We start from the raw sequence: 16916 nt of genomic DNA on the forward strand, positions 1-16916 counted from the left end.
ACGAGTCATCCAAACTCAGACTCTCTCTCTCCCGAGCGGGGCCTGGCACCAGCCTGCTTCTAGCACAAGGCCGCAAAGGCCTCGGCGCCCAGAGCAGCTTTGGGGCCGCCCAGGGGCTCCCCGATCGATCGACTGATCGATCGGTCGCGCACCCCGCCCACCCTGCCCACGGGAAGAGGTGTGCCTGCTTTGCCGCCCAGAGCACAGCCCAGGTTGGAGCCTCAGCGCTGTGGGCTTCTGGTTCCCTCTCTCCTATCTGGAACGTCAGCCCAGAGCCATGAGGCCCCGGCAAGACAGAACCGCTGAGCCCCCGCGGGCAGGGTGAGGGCTGCTGGGCTGCTGCTGGGAGGCACCACCGGCTGTGAACGCGACCAAGGAGCCCCGTACCCCGGGCTACGGGACGGCAGGGGACGCGGCGAGGGGTCTCGGGTCCCTCTGGGCGCTGCCCTGACTCGTGGTGACAGGACTGAACAGAACTGACAAGGAAGGCTCTCTGCCCAGGCCATTTCACACTTTCTCACACTGAGGTCTCAGCTTCCTGGGGCAAAGTCCCAATTTACAGCTGAGACAATGGAGACTCAGAGAAACCGCTCAGTGATGACCCGAACAAGCACTGTGTCAAGCTTCCCCGCTAACTCCGAACTGGCGTGTGACAGTTTGGCAGCTCTTTTTCTTTCTTTCTTTCTTTCTTTTTTTTTTTTGGGGGGGGGGTAATTAAAAAATTTTAATATTTATTTATTTTCCCTTTTGTTGCCCTCTTTTTAAAATTGTTGTAGTTATTGATGTCACTGTTGGATAGGACAGAGAGAAATGGAGAGAGGAGGGGAAGACAGAGAGGAGGAGAGAAAGACAGACACCTGCAGACCTGCTTCACCACTTGTGAAGTGACTCCCCTGCAGGTGGGGAGCCGGGGGCTCGAACCGGGGTCCTTATGCTTTGTACCATGTGCACTTAACCCACTGCGCTACCGCCCGACACCCAGGGGTAATTTTTAAAAATATCTTTTTTTTTAAATTAATTTTTTTATAAGATATCTTTTGTGGATTGTTTTTTAAATATTTATTTACTCCCTTTTTGTTGCCTTTGTTTTATTGTTGTAGTTATTGTTGTTGATGTCGTTGTTGGCTAGGACAGAGAGAAATGGAGAGAGGAGGGGAAGGCAGAGAGGGGGAGAGAAAGACAGACACCTGCAGACCTGCTTCACCACCTGTGAAGCGACTCCCCTGCAGGTGGGGAGCCGGGGGCTCGAACCGGGATCCTTACGCCGGTCCTTGCACTTTGCGCCACGTGCGCTTAACCCGCTGCGCTACCGCCCGACTCCCAGGGGTAATTTTTAAAAATATATTTATTGGATAGAGACAGAAGTCAAGAGGAAAGCGAGAGACAGAGAGGAAGAGAGACACCTGCAGCCCTGCTTCACCACTCACAAAGCTTTCTCCCTGTGCACGCGGGGGGGGGGGGTACCAGGGGGGCTCGAACCTGGGTCCTTGTGCACTGTAACGTGTGTGCTCACCCAGGTGTGCCATCACTGGCCCCTTTGTGAACTCGGTAACAGTTTCAAAGCAGTGACTCTGTCTCAGGGATGCATGGACAGCCTGCATTGTCAGACTTTCACTCAGATCACGCTGACTGAGAAAGCGCAGAAAGGAGGGCGGAAAGTAATGCCCAGCAGGAGGATGGGCAAAGTGAGAGCAGACAGGCGAGGACAGGAGCGGCAGGAACACCCCAGATGGGCTGATTTCTTCCCCTACAGAGCCCTGCTCAGCTCTGGCTGATAGTGGTGCAGGTGACGAAACCTGGGACTTTGGAGCCTCAGGTACGAGTCTCTGCATAACCACTATGGGGTCTACCCTCAACCCCCAGATTGATTCTTTTCTATGCCAGAATAATACTCTGGTTCTCTCACTCCTCGTAAGTAAATACACAGGTTTTCAAAATACATGCTACTTGGGGGCCAGGTGGTAGTGCAGCGGGTTAAGCGCACGTGGCGCAAAGCGCAAGGACCGGCGTAAGGATCCCGGTTTGAGCCCCCAGCTTCCCCACCTGCAGGGGAGTCGCTTCCCAGGCGGTGAAGCAGGTCTGCAGGTGTCTGTATTTCTCTCCCCCTCTGTCTTCCCCTCCCCTCTCCATCTCTGGCCTATCCAACAACAATAAAAAAGTAACAACGATAAACAACAAGAACAACAAAAAAGGGGAGGAAAAAAAAAGACACCCATGATGTGGCCCAGGAGGCAGCGCAGTGGGTAAAGCACCGGACTCTTAGGCATGAGGTCCCGAATTCAATTCCTGGCAGCACGTGGACCAGAGTGATGTCTGGTTCTCTCTCTCTCATCTCTCCTCCTATATTTCTCATTAATAAATAAAATCTAAAAACAAAAAACACGTCACTTACTTAATGAGAAAGAATGCAAAAGAGAAGTAGTTAGTTGGGCGCCACTTTCTCGTGCAGGGCCTGCGCTCGGGACCCTCACATGCAAGTCCCCACCTGTCCCACTGCGTCACCTCGCCAGCTATGCCTGGGTGAGCTTTGACTACTGACTTGGAGAATAATCTGTGGCACATGTCCTCGAAACGGACAGATGGAGCTGGGGAGGCGACTGCCAGGGACCGTGCCCCCTTGCTCTGTCAGGGAAGCTACCCCCGTCTGAGCCTGGACTCCACCGGGAAGGTTCGGTGGTGGTGTATCTTTTTTTCTGTCCCTGAAAGAGTCAGCCTGGAGCAGTGAAGCTCCAGTAAGAATAAACAGGTAAGTAATAAAAGGTGAAATAGTTAAGACTCAGGAAGAGCATCCCAGGAGGTGGAGAGTAGACAAAGTGTTGGGTTCTCAAGTGTGAGGTCTTGAGTTCGAGGCCAGCTTTGCATGTGCCAGAGGAAAGCTTTCTCTCTCTCTCTCTTTCTCTCTCTCTCTCTCTCTCTTTCTCACTGACTATGAATCTAGGCTGGGGGCGTCATGCATAATGGTCCCAGGTTCAATCCCCTGCACCATCATAAACCAGAGCCGAGCAATGCTCTGGGGGAACAAAATGAATCAAAACCAAAGACCAACCAACCAAAACAGCAGCAACTTTGAACTATCCGCGTACAGCTGAAATCCCATCCGTCAGAAAGGCTGGCACTTGCGGCTGCTGACTATCTGCCCTAAGCCGCCCAGCTCTACAGCAGCCCAAGGACTCCCGGGTCGGCCCTGGTGGTTCTTTGGCCCCAACCTCAGCCAGTCCACCACAGGCTTGGAGTCTAACGTCCAACAGGCTAACAGGATGCACAGAGGAAGCAGCGAAGCATGCCAGGTCTGGACTGTGCCCCCTCCCCCCCCAAAAAAAGCTGCAGGGTTAGACTCAGGCAGGAGACATGTTAGGGCTGGGGGCTGAAGGAGCAGGGTCGTTTAAGAGGTGAGAGTTTGGGAAAGTCATTGCCAGGCAACCTGGAACCAGCGCTGGAGGCCTTGCTAACTAAAGGTGGGAGGGGCCTGTGTGGACAGACAGGGAGCGGCCCTTTGTCAGAGTCTGCAGTGGGTGGTCGCAGGGCTACCCAGAGCCGCGGCCCGGAAGTCCAGCTCACGCACAGAGCAGATGGGACGGGGAGAAAACGGGCATCCACAGCCCCCCAGAGGACCCTCGGTGGTGTGGCGGAAGTGTGCTGATGGGGGCTGGGCAGGGGCGCACACAGGACAGTGCAAGGACCTGGGTTCAAGCCCCTGGTCCCCACCTGTAGGGGGGAAGCTTCCTGAGTGGTGAAGCTGGGCTGCAGGGGTCTCTCTCCTTCTGTTTCCCCCTGCCCTCTCAATTTCTCTCTCTATCCAATAGTAAGTAAATAATCACATCTATGTGGTGATGGTCCCAGCAGGGCTGGAGGCTTGTCTTGCTCCCAGGCCTGAGGCTGGTGCCCTCATGCAGAGGCTAGACCGATAGGCCTAAGTCTCTGCCTAGTGACATCAGTGTCACCCCCACCCCCACCCCACCCCACCCCGTCGTACTCCGTGCCTGACCTCTGGGCCCTTAAGACCTGGGTTCTCTCAGCCACGCCCAGCCGCGTTTCCTTATAAAACCAAGAAACAAGAAAACCACACCCCTGCCCTTTACTCGCTGAGATGTTGCATCTGGTTCCTGGCCACTGTCAACAAGGGAGACCGTTTTCCTTTTTGTCAGCACAGGCATTTAGGGGGCCGCTGCAGCTCATTCGAGGCGGAGAGTCACGCTGGCCCAGGGGGCTCGGGCGGCACCCCGTCTAGGGGCGCACCAGGCCCGGTCGGGGTCACACCCTGCACCCCCGCCGGTGCTCCGTGCTCAGGCTCAGGGTGACACACCGCTTCAAACTCGCAGGTTAAGCGCAGTTGAGCATCTACTGAGGGGGCCACCTGGCTTCCAGAGCCCTCTGCAGAGGGTTGGGGTGCACACAACGGATTCGGGGAGGGTGCCCTGTGGCACGTGGCTGAGTGGGCAGATGCCACAGCCCCCCCCCCACTCTGCAGCTGAGCTAAACCGCAGCGCAGACAGACAAGCGTTTTGTGCTGGGGGGACGGTCCCCAGCCCAGGGGACAGGGCACACACCACACACGTGCTGCAGGGCCGTGTCGCGAGCGACTACTCTACACGTTAGGAGCCGACACACGGGTTAGTGGCGGTTGGCGGCAACGGCCGGACCGGGGTGTGGGCACGGGGGTGAGTCCCGGTTTAGTGGGGTGTCCACCTCTCAGGCAGGGTACCTGGATCGGCTTAATTATCAGGCTGGACGTGGATCTGGCGCTGGGTCAGCACTTGGGAAAGTTCCCTCTGCAATTGCTGAAACTTTGGGTTGTCAGGGATAACGTCAACAGATCTACAGAGAGTGTTCAGAGATGAGTGTGCAGGAAGAGTGGACAACACGGATCTAGGGCGGGTGACACCACAGGCAGGAGGAGGGAGAAGAGGGGGAGGGAGAGGGAGCGGGAGGAGGGAGAGGAGGAGGAGAGGGAGCGAGGAGGGGTGGGAGGAGGGAGAGGAGGAGGAGGAGAGGGAGCGAGAGGAGGGAGAGGAGGAGGAAGGAGGGAGAGGAGGAGGAGGGAGGGGGGCGTTGTCAAGGCCGCAGGCAGCAGCTCTCGGGCTTCCGTGTGGCTGTCATGGCCACTGAGCTCCAGCTGGCGGCCTGCAGGCTCCTCAGGGGCTCGAGACCACCGCCCGCCGGCTCTGCCTGCAGGGAATCAAGTCCCCAGCCACTGCTGGAGATCACGTGAGCGTGGGGGAGGGCACCCCGGTGGGGACTCTGACCCTGACCACTGGGTTCTCCTCTGCCTCAGTGAGGATGCTCTGGGCACACGCAGGGGGCTCGCGAAGGTGGGCTCCACGCCCCCCACCACCCCGGAGAACAAGATAAATGCAATGATGTCAGATGGGCCAGGGATGAAACTCACCGGGTTGGCTAAGTTCTCAGAGCAGAGGAGGGTAGGGAGTCAGGGAGAGGAGAGTAGGGTTTAAAATGCGGAGATCAGAGTCTGTCTCCCGGACAAATGCAAAGGCCGGTGCAGGCCCACGGCGGCCTCTCCGCGATCAGGAGCGAGCCCCACGGCGCAGGGACGCGGAGAACTGGGGCTCACACAGGGCTTTTCTCATCTAAGGTTTTCTAGGGGTTCTGCCTCACTCGCTGGGTGAGGACCACGGAGGATGGACTGTCCCAGGGCTCTGGCCTCCTGCGCTGTCCACCACAAGCCTAGAGAGGCTGGAGAGCGCCCGGCAACCTCTCCTGGCCGGAGCGCCAGGGCTGCGGCCCAGATGGGAGTGGAGCCAAGGGCGACCTGACTACAGCCCACAGTCCCGGCAGGACAGCGCAGCTCTGGGGGCCTCTGGAGAGCGGTGGCTTGAAGGGCCCTGCTGTCCTGAGACTTGGCCACACAACCCAGTGGCCCGCACTGCACTGCACTGCACGCCCACCTGGGTCTGGCAGTGGCCTTAGGTCCCTGTGCCCCAGGGGCCAGGTAGATGCTCCAGATGAGACAGACAAGCTGGGGGACCAAGAGGACTGACTCCAGGGCCGAGGACCCCAACATCCACAGAAGAGGTGCGTGCCCTCTCGAGATCTATGAACGGCCCTCGACGGTGGGGACTCTGAGGCCTGCTTTACAAACAGGAAAGCTAAAAGCTGAAGACCCAGGCTCGAATCCACAGACCCTGGTTGCAAGAAGCGAGTGCTTTCCGGGGTGGGGGGGGAGGGGCGACATTACCTCAGCCCGTTGACGATGTCCTTTGTTTTCCCAAAGTAGATCTCATTCAGCGTACTTCTGATTTTATTTTCCATGTCCTGGAAAGGGAGGTCGGTCAGGCACGGGGCCAGCAGGAGCCCCGAGGTCCCTACCTCCCACTAGCAGGTCCCGCAGTGCCGGCCGTGACCACAGGGGGGAGGCAGTGACTGCGCCCACCCGGATGGGTGCCCAGTGCGTTCCCGTCCCCGGGTGAAGAGGAAGCAGCCATCCAGGTGGCCGGCACTGACCGTCACTAGAAGCTGGTCTAAACCACATCCCCACCCCTCAGACCTCCCACCAGTTTCGTGAAGGCTCCTGTGAAGCTGGAGAGCTCCTCCCTCCCCGGGGCCCCACGAGTGTTCCAGGGACCGGCTTCCCTTCTGAGCTCGGGTCAGCTCACACCCAGTGCACTGGGAGGCAGGACGGAGTCTCCTGAGCTGAGCCCGGGGTGGACAGCCAATGACAAGGGTGCCGCGGGGCTGCACGGAGGGGGCCGGGGAGCCCAGGGAGCCACTCACCTCCACCAGGCGCCCGATGTTGGCTATGTGTGGCGAGCAGTCGCTCACGGTTTCATCCTTCTCCATCTGCAAGAGGCAAAGACGCCCTCCCGAGTCAGACAGGGCCAGGAGCCCCTCGAGAAGGACACAGGGGCAGCCCACCTCAGCGGGGTACAGAGTCACAGTCTGCTCTCGCCACTGGCAGCTCTGGCCCTGGCGGCAGCTGGAACACGGCCACGCTTGCAGCGGTGAATCCAAAGTACAAAATGCCTCCAGTTTCAGGCCACAAGCGGCTCAGGGAGGTCCCTGGCAGAGCCCTCCAGAAACCCACCCGTCAGAGACATCACCCAGGGCCGACTGGGAAAGCCCGAGTGCCACGGCCGTCTGTCCACACCGGGGCCTGAATCACAGACCAGCCGCCCATGTGCCTCAACCATAATGGCTGGTGGGGAGGGACAGGCCCCGACTGACAAGAGACGGAGAGCGAGGGGACTAACAGCAGACGCAGGCCCCGCCTTTCATGCCCATCTCTCTCCTGAGGTAACGGTGGAGTCGGGGCTCTGGAGGCGGCAGGATCTGGGGCAAGTTAAGTCTCCAGTCTCCTCGTCCTGACCCCAAGCAGGGTCAGCTCTGATTCAGTAACCAAAACTCTGAGGATGAACAGATGAGGAGACAGGGAGGGGAGAAGCCACCTACTACCAACTGTCGTTTCCCCCGGTTCCCTCCCTCCCTCCCTCCCTCCCTTCCTTCCTTCCTTCCTTCCTTCCTTCCTTCTTCTAGAGCACTGATCAGCTCTGGTTTATGGTAGTGCAGGGATCGAACCTGAGACTTTGGAGCCTCAGGCATGAGAGTCTCTTGGCAGAACCACTGTGCCGTCTCCCCTGCCTTCCTCCGTTCTTTTCCTGCGTAGACTCACTTCCCTCACAGAACAGACTGACCCGTTTTAGAACTCTCAGGGTGCTTAGAAGAGTACTAAGTACTTAAATACTCAGCCCGGGCAAGCCGAAAGCCAGCACACCTGACTACCATGAGCACTGCTGCTTAAATGAGACACGGAAGGAAGCAGAAGGAGGCGATCAAGGGCCAGGTGGAAGTTAAGAATGCTCAGGAAGGCCGGAGCTCAAACTGAAGTCAGGCTAGGGAGGAGAAGCACGGGGTTAATCGCCGTCAGGAGCGGAAGAGAAGGGCAGATGCTGGTCAGACAGATCTGATTCCGCCATACGGCCTCCTGCAGGAAGCCCAGCGTGGAGGGCGGAGGCTGGCTTTGTCTTCACAGAAGGACGAAGATTAGAGGTCGAAATCAAACGCGCGTTTGGCATGGGCCCAGACACCGACTTCTGATGGGGCTGCTCAGAGTGATCTGCCGGCACGTTCCGCCCTCCTTAGGTAAACAAGTCGCACCCACCACAAGAAGCCTCTGATTTCTGTGCTGACGGGGACGCGGGACGGCCGCTGGGCTGCAGCCCTGGCTGGTGGCGGATGGACACCAGAGACACATCTGTGACACGCTGCAGGATTCTCTGACCTGGGACTGGGACTTAGCCGAGGGCACAGTGGAGAGGGTCACCAAGGTCCTGCCAACAGCATCTGGGTGGACGTGAGCGCCAGGGCCCGTCAGACCCAGAACACGGGTCGGTTTCCGAAGGGCAGCAGCTGCCAGGCTCGGAGTCAGCCAAGGCAGCAGATGTTCCACGACACTTAATCTTCCCAAGACCCTCTGGCTTGACGCTCTGTCTCGCGCAAAACCTGGTCTCTCGTATGTGTTAAATAAGACTTAAAAAAATATATATATGGAGATTGGGCGGTGGGAATTGTGTGGAGTTGTACCCCTCCTACCCTATGGTTTTGTTAATTAATCTTTTCTTAAATTAAAAAAATTTAAAAAAAATTAAAAAACAAACAAACAAAAACCTCTGCTCTTCCTGCCGTAGTACGTTGATTTACCTGGGCAAACACAAGCCAGGCCCTCCGGCTCTAACAACGATGTCGCTGAGTGGGACTGGGAGGCAGCCCTGCGGAGAGGCTCCTGGGAGTCGGGCGCCTCGGGCTCTACACGCATGTCACGCAGCGGTGACATCAGCGAGGTCCTCCGTCCGGGGCGCCGCTCCTCTCCCCGCTCCCACCATGCACAGGCAGGGGGGCTGCCAGGTGCCTACGAAGGCAAGGTCACCTGTGTCCAGTCTGGCCCAGCTGTGCTGGGGGCGGTGGACCAGGAGAAGTCCATTCACTGCGGAGACTTCACTGCTCTGACTCTGAGAGAACCGGGAGGCTGAGCACCCGATGTCTGTCACACATGACAGTCAGGGGATGGCGGGGGCAGTGGAGACACCCCGGTGTGAGGACACCAACAAATCAACAGGCCCCGGGGCCGCTGCAGGTGTCAGGGAGGGTCACCTGGAGCCTCCGGCCTTGCGAGGCCCTCTGGGAGCCAGGAGGCTGAATCTGCAGAACTGAGACTGGTTCTGGCAGGGGACTGTTCTGCTGCTGACCGGCCAGCTGGGGAAGATGCTAGAAGTGGCTTCTCTGAGGCCCGCCGCGGCCTCCCATGGTCCCAGGCACTCTGGGAAGGTCCCATCCTCAGACACGAGGGATCCGAGGGTCCCTCCAGCACGGGAGGTAGCAGTGTCCAGGAAGTGCGGAGGGAGAGCTCCTCCTCCCAGCCCAGGCCCAGCACGAGTTTCAGGCCGGGCTGCAGCGCTGTGCTTTTGGGGGTCGCCACCTGCCCCTGGCAGAGGGAGCCCTGTGGAGCCGTGCAGGGTGCAGCGTGCGCAGACCACCTCTCTGCAAAGGGATTTTCCGGATGCCGACACGCTGCGGCGGTGTGTTCTGCCCCCGTGGAAACGGTCACTGTGCCCGGCCCAAGGGCTGCGGGAGGGCCAGTCACTGTCCCCGTCACTGTCCCCGCCACGCTCGACAGAGAGCCGAGTTTCCGCCGCCTCCAGGGAAGGGATGGAGCTCTGTGCACCGACAACCCGCAGCGAGGCCACGGCCAAGGGGCTCTGGGTTGTTTGACGAACGTCAAACCAGCAACGCACCTCTGGGGTGTCTGTCGTCTGCAGAACCGAGGGCCACTTTACAACGTGCAGAAGGGCTGCAGCCACTGAGCAGTTCAGATGTGACAGCGAGGGGTGGGAAGGGAATCTGGGTCCCCCCCCCCCAGGAGTCCCAACTGCCCAGGAGAACACAGCCACACCCCTAGCTCGTGGCGGTGCAGCAGAGCTGGGGATAAGGCCCAGCAGGGCCGCAAGGCAGGTGGGGTGGGGGCAGAGGCCTTGGCAGCACACAGGCCTGTTTCCACAGCCCCTCACTCGCGCCCCGTGCCGACCCCCCCACACCTGGCCAGAGTCAGCCTGCCGGCAATGCTGACCACCCAAACCAGCTAGTCCCGCAGCGCGTCTGTTATTACAGCCGTGAAGGCGGCTGCCAGAAGGGAAACGTCTTTATGTGCTGTGGCCGCACGGCTGGTCCATGAGTCTCGAGTCAGAGCCCAGCCTACTTGTCCCCGGCAAGCACCTCTCCTCCTTCCTGGGGCAGGGGGCGAGATTTGGGAGAGCAGCCCCTCTGTGTGACCGCTTCCCATGGGGCAAGCGTCTCCCAGCAGGGCCCGAAGGCCTGCAGCCTGAAGGGTCAGGAGCCTGGCTGTCTAGGCCGCTCTGTGGTGAGCTCCTCGTCCCTGGCTCTTGAGCAGAAACCACTCGGGTCCCTCTGGCTGAGGAAGACGCTGGGCTGGAGGCCAGGACCCAACATGCTACTCAGCCGAAGGACGGTGGCCAGTCTTTCAATGTGAGAACATTTCACCTGAGCCTCAAACTGTGGAGTCTACAGAGGGGACGTCTGTGCTCCCGAGACGCACGGCAGGCAGGAGCTGTCCTACTGGTCACGGAACAGGGACGAGACGAGACGTCAGATGCGTTTTTGAACACTTCTACCCTCATTTTTCCAAGCAGGCATTAGTTCTACGGTGAAAACGCTGGTCTTCAGAGAAGGAAAGTGGTTAAGTGGTTGGTCCAGGCCACAAAGCTGGAAAATGACCAGGCCAGGGGCTCACGCTACAGAGTGCACCAAGGACCCGGGTTCGAGCCCCTGGTCCCCGCCTGCAGGGGGAAAGCTTCTCGAGTGGTGAGGCAAGGCTGCAGGTGTCTCTCTGTCTCTCTCCTTCTCTTTCTCCGCTCCTCTCTCAGTTTCTCTCTGTCTCTATCCAATAATAAATAAATATTTTAAAAACAACTTTGTAGAAAAAAAAAGTCACTAGGCCAGGATCTGAGTCAAGGCCTGAAGCTAAAGCTTGTCTACTTCCACGAGACTCTCCGTCTGCTCAACTCCACCCACAGCTCCTCTTCCGTGTTGGCCACAGTGGAGGCAGGGCGGGCGCGAGGCGGCCTCAGGCCCCCCAGACGAGCATCTTCCCCTCATGCAGTGTGCAGACCGTCAGCAGGAGGCCCTCAGGCTCAACCCCTGGAAGCCATGCAGCCACGCGATGTTTGGTTCTTTCTCCTCCTCTCAATAATGAATGAATACAGAGCTGGGGGACAGCGGGACAGCTTAGCAACAAGACTTCAGTTTCTGAGGCTCTGACATCCCAGGTTCAATCCCCGGCACCACTGTGAGAGCTGAGCGCTGCTCTATTAAAAATAAGTAAAATATCAAGGGGAGGGGAAGCATGTCTCCCCCAGTGGAAAGTACTCCCCACACCCCAGGGCCTTGGCCTGACTCCCCCTACCACCATCCTTGGAAGAAAGGCAAGAATTGGGGTCGGGCGGTAGTGCAGCGGGTGAAGCACAGGTGGCGCAAAGCGCAAGGACCGGCGTAAGGATCCCGGTTCGAGCCCCCGGCTCCCCACCTGCAGGGGAGTCGCTTCACAGGCGGTGAAGCAGGTCTGCAGGTGTCTGTCTTTCCCCCTCTCTCGATTTCTCTGTCCTATCCAACAACAGCAGCAACAACAACAACAAAAACAAGGGCGACAAAAGGGAAAAAACAGCCTCCAGGAGCGGTGGATTCGTAGCGCAGACACCGAGCCCCAGCAATAACCCTGGAGGCACATAATAATAATATAAAAAAGGCAAGGAGCTTCTTTCCCAAGCTAAAACACACCGGCACCCAGACGGCGGAGCCTGAGGCAGAGAGGATTCCCTGTGAGAAAACACAGCGGCGGCCCTGCCCGCGTCTTACTGAAGAGCCACTGTGGGCACCTGCTTCCACGCAGGGAGGGGCCCGCTCCAAGATGACCACCCTAGGGCCAGGCGGTGGCGCACCTGGCTGAGTGCACACGTGACAAAGACCTGGGTTCAAGCCCCCGGTCCCCACCTGCAGGGGTCTCTGTTTCTTTATCTTCCCCATCCCTCTCAATTTGTCTCTAGTGATAAATACAAAGGTTAAAGAAAAAGTCCATCATCCTAAACTCCCTACTGGACACAAGGTTCCACTCCAATCTCAGAACGTCTAGAATCTGAAATTTAGGGCGGGGTGGGGAGGGTCGAATGAGGCTCTGCAGGGCGCACCCGACCAGAAACCTGGGGTCTCCTTCCGGAGATGTACGGCCTCGCCTCCTTCCCACATCCCAGCCGTCAGCCGGCAGAAGCGACCCTTCGGTGCACCTTCCTTTCAACATGTCGGCACCTGGCTCGCTCTACAGCTCTCCCCCTGGGGCCCAGGAGGCGGTCCGCCAAGGGCATCTCCCCCCCCCCCCCCCCCCCGCTCTGGCTGTGAGGCCTAGCTTTCCTGCCCGGGCCCCACAGCTGCAGGGACCGCCAGATCGCTTTATCTGCTTGCTTTCCCGCTGACATCTTCTGGTGGGGGTGGGGGCCAAAGCAGAGGAGACAGGTGTGGGTGTGGGTGCGGGGAGGGATGGGAAGGGGAGTGGGAAGGGGAGAGTGGCCTGGGAGGAGACACCTGGGGTGTCAGGGAGCAGATGCGACATGTAGCTCAAATGATCCATCACCGCTCGACTTAACAAGGACATCTGCTTCTTAACACCCTTCCACAGAAGCCACTTAACTGGGAGGGCAAGGGGCTGGGGCAGGAGACAAAGCCACAAATGCCAGGGGGAAGGGCTGCCCCGGGGAAGGGGAAGGGGAGCCGAGCCCCAGCCTCCTCAGATGGGGGACGCCCGCCACAGGCCTGTGTGGTGGCCCTGTCTCGGCGACGCCTCCCAATCGCCCCGTCACCTCGGACGACTTGCTCCGCAGTCCAGACTGCCGCTTCTCCACCTGCAGAATGGGGACACCGACTCTCGCCCGCTTGCGCCCGCTCATTTTCTCCCGTCCTGGAAGCCCTTTATCTCCCGGCCAAGGCGACCACAGACATCTTCCCCAAGGCTCAGCTGGGAAAACTCATCGCCAAAGCCCCCGCCCGCATCTGCACACCCGGTCTGGCCGTCTCCTTCACGGCTTCCCTGCCTGCCTCGCACAGCAGCTGACACCGGGCCCGGCCCCGGCTGGTTCTTGTGCGGCTCGAAGAGGTCTGGGAGCGGCCACTAGGATGCTGGCAGAGCTTGAGTTTCCTCGTTAAAGCCCGAGGGCACAGGGCAATCCAAACAGGGCCCGGCCCGGCGTGCTGAGGACAGCCGCTCACCAGGCCTGCGTTTGGCTTGGCAGGAGGCCTCGCAGCTCACGGTAAGCCGGAACCAGACCCCGGCTGTGGGCTGACAGCTCTGATTTAGACTATTAGAGGAAGACGGAGGATTAAATATTTGTGCAGGTCACTGTAAACCGGGTGGAATTATAAACAGCTCAGTGCAGTACGTGGTGCGGCGAGCAGGTCTCCGGGTAGAGACTTAGCATTTGGGAGGCCGGTTGGGGGTTTGGCTGTTCCCCCCCCCCCCCGCCCCCGGGCCCGGGTTCCTGGAAAACAAGGGCCCATTTCCTGCGAGACGAGACGATGGGCTGCAACCCAGTGAGCATCAGACCCCAGACTCCTCCTTCCGGGCCCCAGCCCCTCTGTGGCAGCCAAGGCGGGTTTGCAGAGTTTCAGGTCTTCTCGGCAATGCGTCACTCTTCTTCAGATGCAGGCAGCTTCTCCCGTGACTAGTAAAAGGATCACGAAACGAGGCCAGGAGAAAGCCCACCCAGGGGCGAGCATGCTTTTCTCAGAGGGGACGTGGAGGAGAGGCAGCCGCAGGAGTGGTGGGAAGCGTTGTGTTACCATTGCCGTCTCCCCCGCCCCGTTCTGTTCCCCAAGTCTTTCTTTCACTTTTGATCTGAGAGTCTGCAGAGCGTGGCAGAGTCGTGTCAGTATGAAGCCCCAGCAACAACAAAAGAAGAGTCACTCAGCTCATCTTTTTTGTCATCGACTCCCCCACCCCCATAGCTATTAAAAGAACAAACAGCATAGCCTGGGGGGGGTGGCGGGGTGGGCACAGCACTGACTCTCAGGCACGGGCTCCCGAGTCTTATCTCCAGCATCATGCATGCCAGTGTGGTGTCCCCTCTCTCTCTCATTCTTCAAAAAAACCTATCTTACTGAAAAACAAGGACTTCTAGTCGCACTCAGGCACTCTGCATTCGGGAGGCCGACAGTTAGCCGCGGAGGAACACTCCGCTCCCTCTTAGGGGCTTCTCAGTGAAGCCGCAGCCCTGCCGACTCCAGCTTCTCTGGGGTTTTAGCTGCTCTGTCCTGCCTCTGCCCTGTGGGTACAGGGACCCCTACATGGCACTGCACTGGCACGAGGTCAAGACCTTCCCCCGGGAGGGCCTGACATTTCTGAACTGTTCCGAGCGGGAGCGGAAGCAGAAACCAAGACAGCCCTTCCCAGGCTCAGCTCCAAGTCCGCCTTCGCCAGCTTGGAAGGACCAGCTGGGGGATGTCACCGAGGACACTCGGCTCAAGGTAGCGGCAGCTGGTTCTCACTGGGTCTTACTCGGTAAAGCTGGGCATGTGCCCAGATTCTCGCGCTCTGAGAGGCCATCTGAAGATGCACGGCAAGGCCCAGGTGCCCCGAGACACAGGTGAGCCTGTCTGGGACCACAAGTCTGGAGGACGGGACAAAGGAGCACGAGGCATGGAGCCGGGGTGCACCCTGGTGGGGCTAAGGACAAGGAAACCACGGCCCTGCGGGCCCTCGGGCAGGCAGCGAGCCAGGGTCTGAGAGGACGGCCACTCAGAGCTCACGGGCACTGGCTGGGACAGGTGAAGCGGTACTCAGTGGGCTTCCTAAGTGCAAGCACCCCACGACGATGACCAGACAGACCGTCAGTCTCCGGTGGCCACGCTAGGAGCCTCTCAGTTGACTTTGAGCTGCTACCAAGACACAGGGCCAGCTTATGTCAAGTCACAAAACGACGAGGGAAAGAAGACACTGGAATTGGCGAAGCCAAGGTTCAACATAAATGTCACAAGCAGGGAGAAAAAAAAATCAGGGGTGAGAGCAAAGTCTCCGTAAAGGGGTGGGGTGCCGAGGGCCGGCCATCTGGCGGACTGCACAGCGCAGGTGCCAGAGACAGCCGCCGGGCACATTCTGCACGCTCCCTGTTTCTGGGGACGGGCAGGGAAGGCCAGGCTACAGTCCCGGGCAGGACAGCAGGCTCCCTACACATTCTAGGGAGGACACGCGGTGTCTTCTCAGGTTGGAAGCCCGGGTGAGGTGACCTTGGGGCCCTCTCGGATGGCAAGATCTTGTGGCTCAAGGCGCTTTCAAGACTGCTCTGGCCCCCAGGACTCATGTTCCCTGTGAGGAGTTTGGGATCCCTGTGGAGTCACCCAGTTCCATCCTCGGCGGCTGGTGTGCGGAGCCAGGCCCAAGCGAGCAGACTTGCCTCAGCGTGCCGAGCGCCAGGCTCCACTGTGAGGAGACAGCTTTCTCTTCCCGGTCAGAGAGCACCGCCTCTTTCCCCGTGTCCTTTTGGCTTTTTTTTTTTTTTTTTTTTTTAGTATCTTTATTTATTTATTGGATAGAGACAGAAATCGAGAGGGAAATACAGAGGGTGAGAGACAGAGAGACACCTGTAGCCCTGCAGCCCTTCCACTTGTGAAGCTTTCCCCCTGCAGGTGGGGACTGGGGGCTCGAACCCGGGTGCTTGCACACTGTAACATGTGCGCTCAATCACCCGGCCCTGTCCTTTTAGCTTTTAAATATTTCACTAGATCTTAATGTGAGAGATGGAGAGAGATACAGACAGGAAGACGCAGAAAGACTAGAGCTCTGCTCAGCTCTGGATTACGGTGGTGCTGGGGACCGAACCTGTGAGCTTTTTGTAGAACCGCGATTCTGTGTCCCCAGCCCTCCTTTTAAAGGCTTTTGCCTCAGCCCCTTCTCTCTGGGCTGCTGTCTCCCAGTGGCCTGCTGCAAACCACGGAGGCTCCCTTCCGACTGCCGGCACGGCCCCCGCCTTCGACAGGACTCGCACACCGGCTCTCTGTGCCGCGCAGCTCTTCCGAGCGGAAAGATGTCTGCCGACCGCCACTGTCTTTCCTCTGCGACATCAACCTGCTTCCCCACGGGCAGCCGGTCACGTGACGCACCTCTGGCTCCTCAGGCCACTGAGCCCGTCTCCCTGACGAGCAACAGAAGTGATTCTGGGGGCTGGGCGGTAGCGCAGCGGGTTAAGCACACGTGGCACAAAGCGCAAGGATCGGCGTAAGGATCCCGGTTCGAGCCCCCGGCTCCCCACCTGCAGGGGAGTCGCTTCACAGGCGGTGAAGCAGGTCTGCAGGTGTCTGTCTTTCTCTCCCCCTCTCTGTCTCCCCCTCCTCTCTCCATTTCTCTCTGTCCTGTCCAACAACGAATAACGTCAACAATAGTAATAATAATGACCACAACGAGGCTACAACAAGGGCAACAAAAGGGGGAAAAAATGGCCTCCGAGCCAGCAATAACCCTGGAGGAAAAAAAAAAAAAAAGAAGAAATTCTGTGCTGGACAAACAGCCCAGGTCAGTGGACTGCTGCGGAATCAGGGCTCAACCCCCTCCCTCCCTTAAAAAAAGTCATTATAGTGACTTATTTTTAAATTAGCTGGGGCTCGGTGCCGGCACTATGAATTGTATTGGACAGAGAGAAACTGAGAGAGGAGGGGGAGGCAGAGAGGGGAGAGAGACAGAGACGCCTGCAGCCCTGCTTCACCGCCTGTGAAGCACTCCACATACAGGTGGGGAGCCGGGCGCTCGAGCTCAGATCTGTGCACCACCACCCAGCCCCCACAAAATTATTTTTTTATTTAAACTTTGTTCTTTGCTTTCTTTTTAAAATTTATTTTCCCTTTTGTTGCCCTTGTTG

At 58.6% G+C, this 16916-nt stretch overlaps 2 protein-coding genes across 6 annotated transcripts in view; one reads left to right on the plus strand and one right to left on the minus strand.

Moving 5' to 3' along the window:
* CAPZB (capping actin protein of muscle Z-line subunit beta) overlaps window positions 1-16916 on the minus strand; it is a 108492-nt gene that overhangs the window by 1018 nt on the left and 90558 nt on the right. For 3 of the 4 annotated variants that reach the window (XM_060200916.1, XM_060200915.1, XM_060200914.1), the window contains exons 7-9: window positions 6730-6795; window positions 6194-6270; window positions 4703-4815 (exon numbers count right to left, since the gene is read on the minus strand). In XM_060200916.1, coding sequence (XP_060056899.1) covers window positions 4713-4815; window positions 6194-6270; window positions 6730-6795 — 246 coding nt within the window. In that variant the 3' untranslated portion in view covers window positions 4703-4712. The remainder of the gene's footprint in view (window positions 1-4702; window positions 4816-6193; window positions 6271-6729; window positions 6796-16916) is intronic. The other variant, XM_007538539.3, reaches the window with a different exon arrangement.
* MICOS10 (mitochondrial contact site and cristae organizing system subunit 10) overlaps window positions 13820-16916 on the plus strand; it is a 228848-nt gene continuing 225751 nt past the window's right edge. Inside the window, exon 1 of one of the 2 annotated variants that reach the window (XM_060200951.1) lies at window positions 13820-13824. The gene's annotated coding sequence lies outside the window, so the exon portion shown is untranslated. The remainder of the gene's footprint in view (window positions 13825-16916) is intronic. The other variant, XM_060200952.1, reaches the window with a different exon arrangement.

The sequence above is a fragment of the Erinaceus europaeus genome, chromosome 11, assembly GCF_950295315.1.
Source record: "Erinaceus europaeus chromosome 11, mEriEur2.1, whole genome shotgun sequence".
NCBI lineage: Eukaryota > Metazoa > Chordata > Mammalia > Eulipotyphla > Erinaceidae > Erinaceus > Erinaceus europaeus.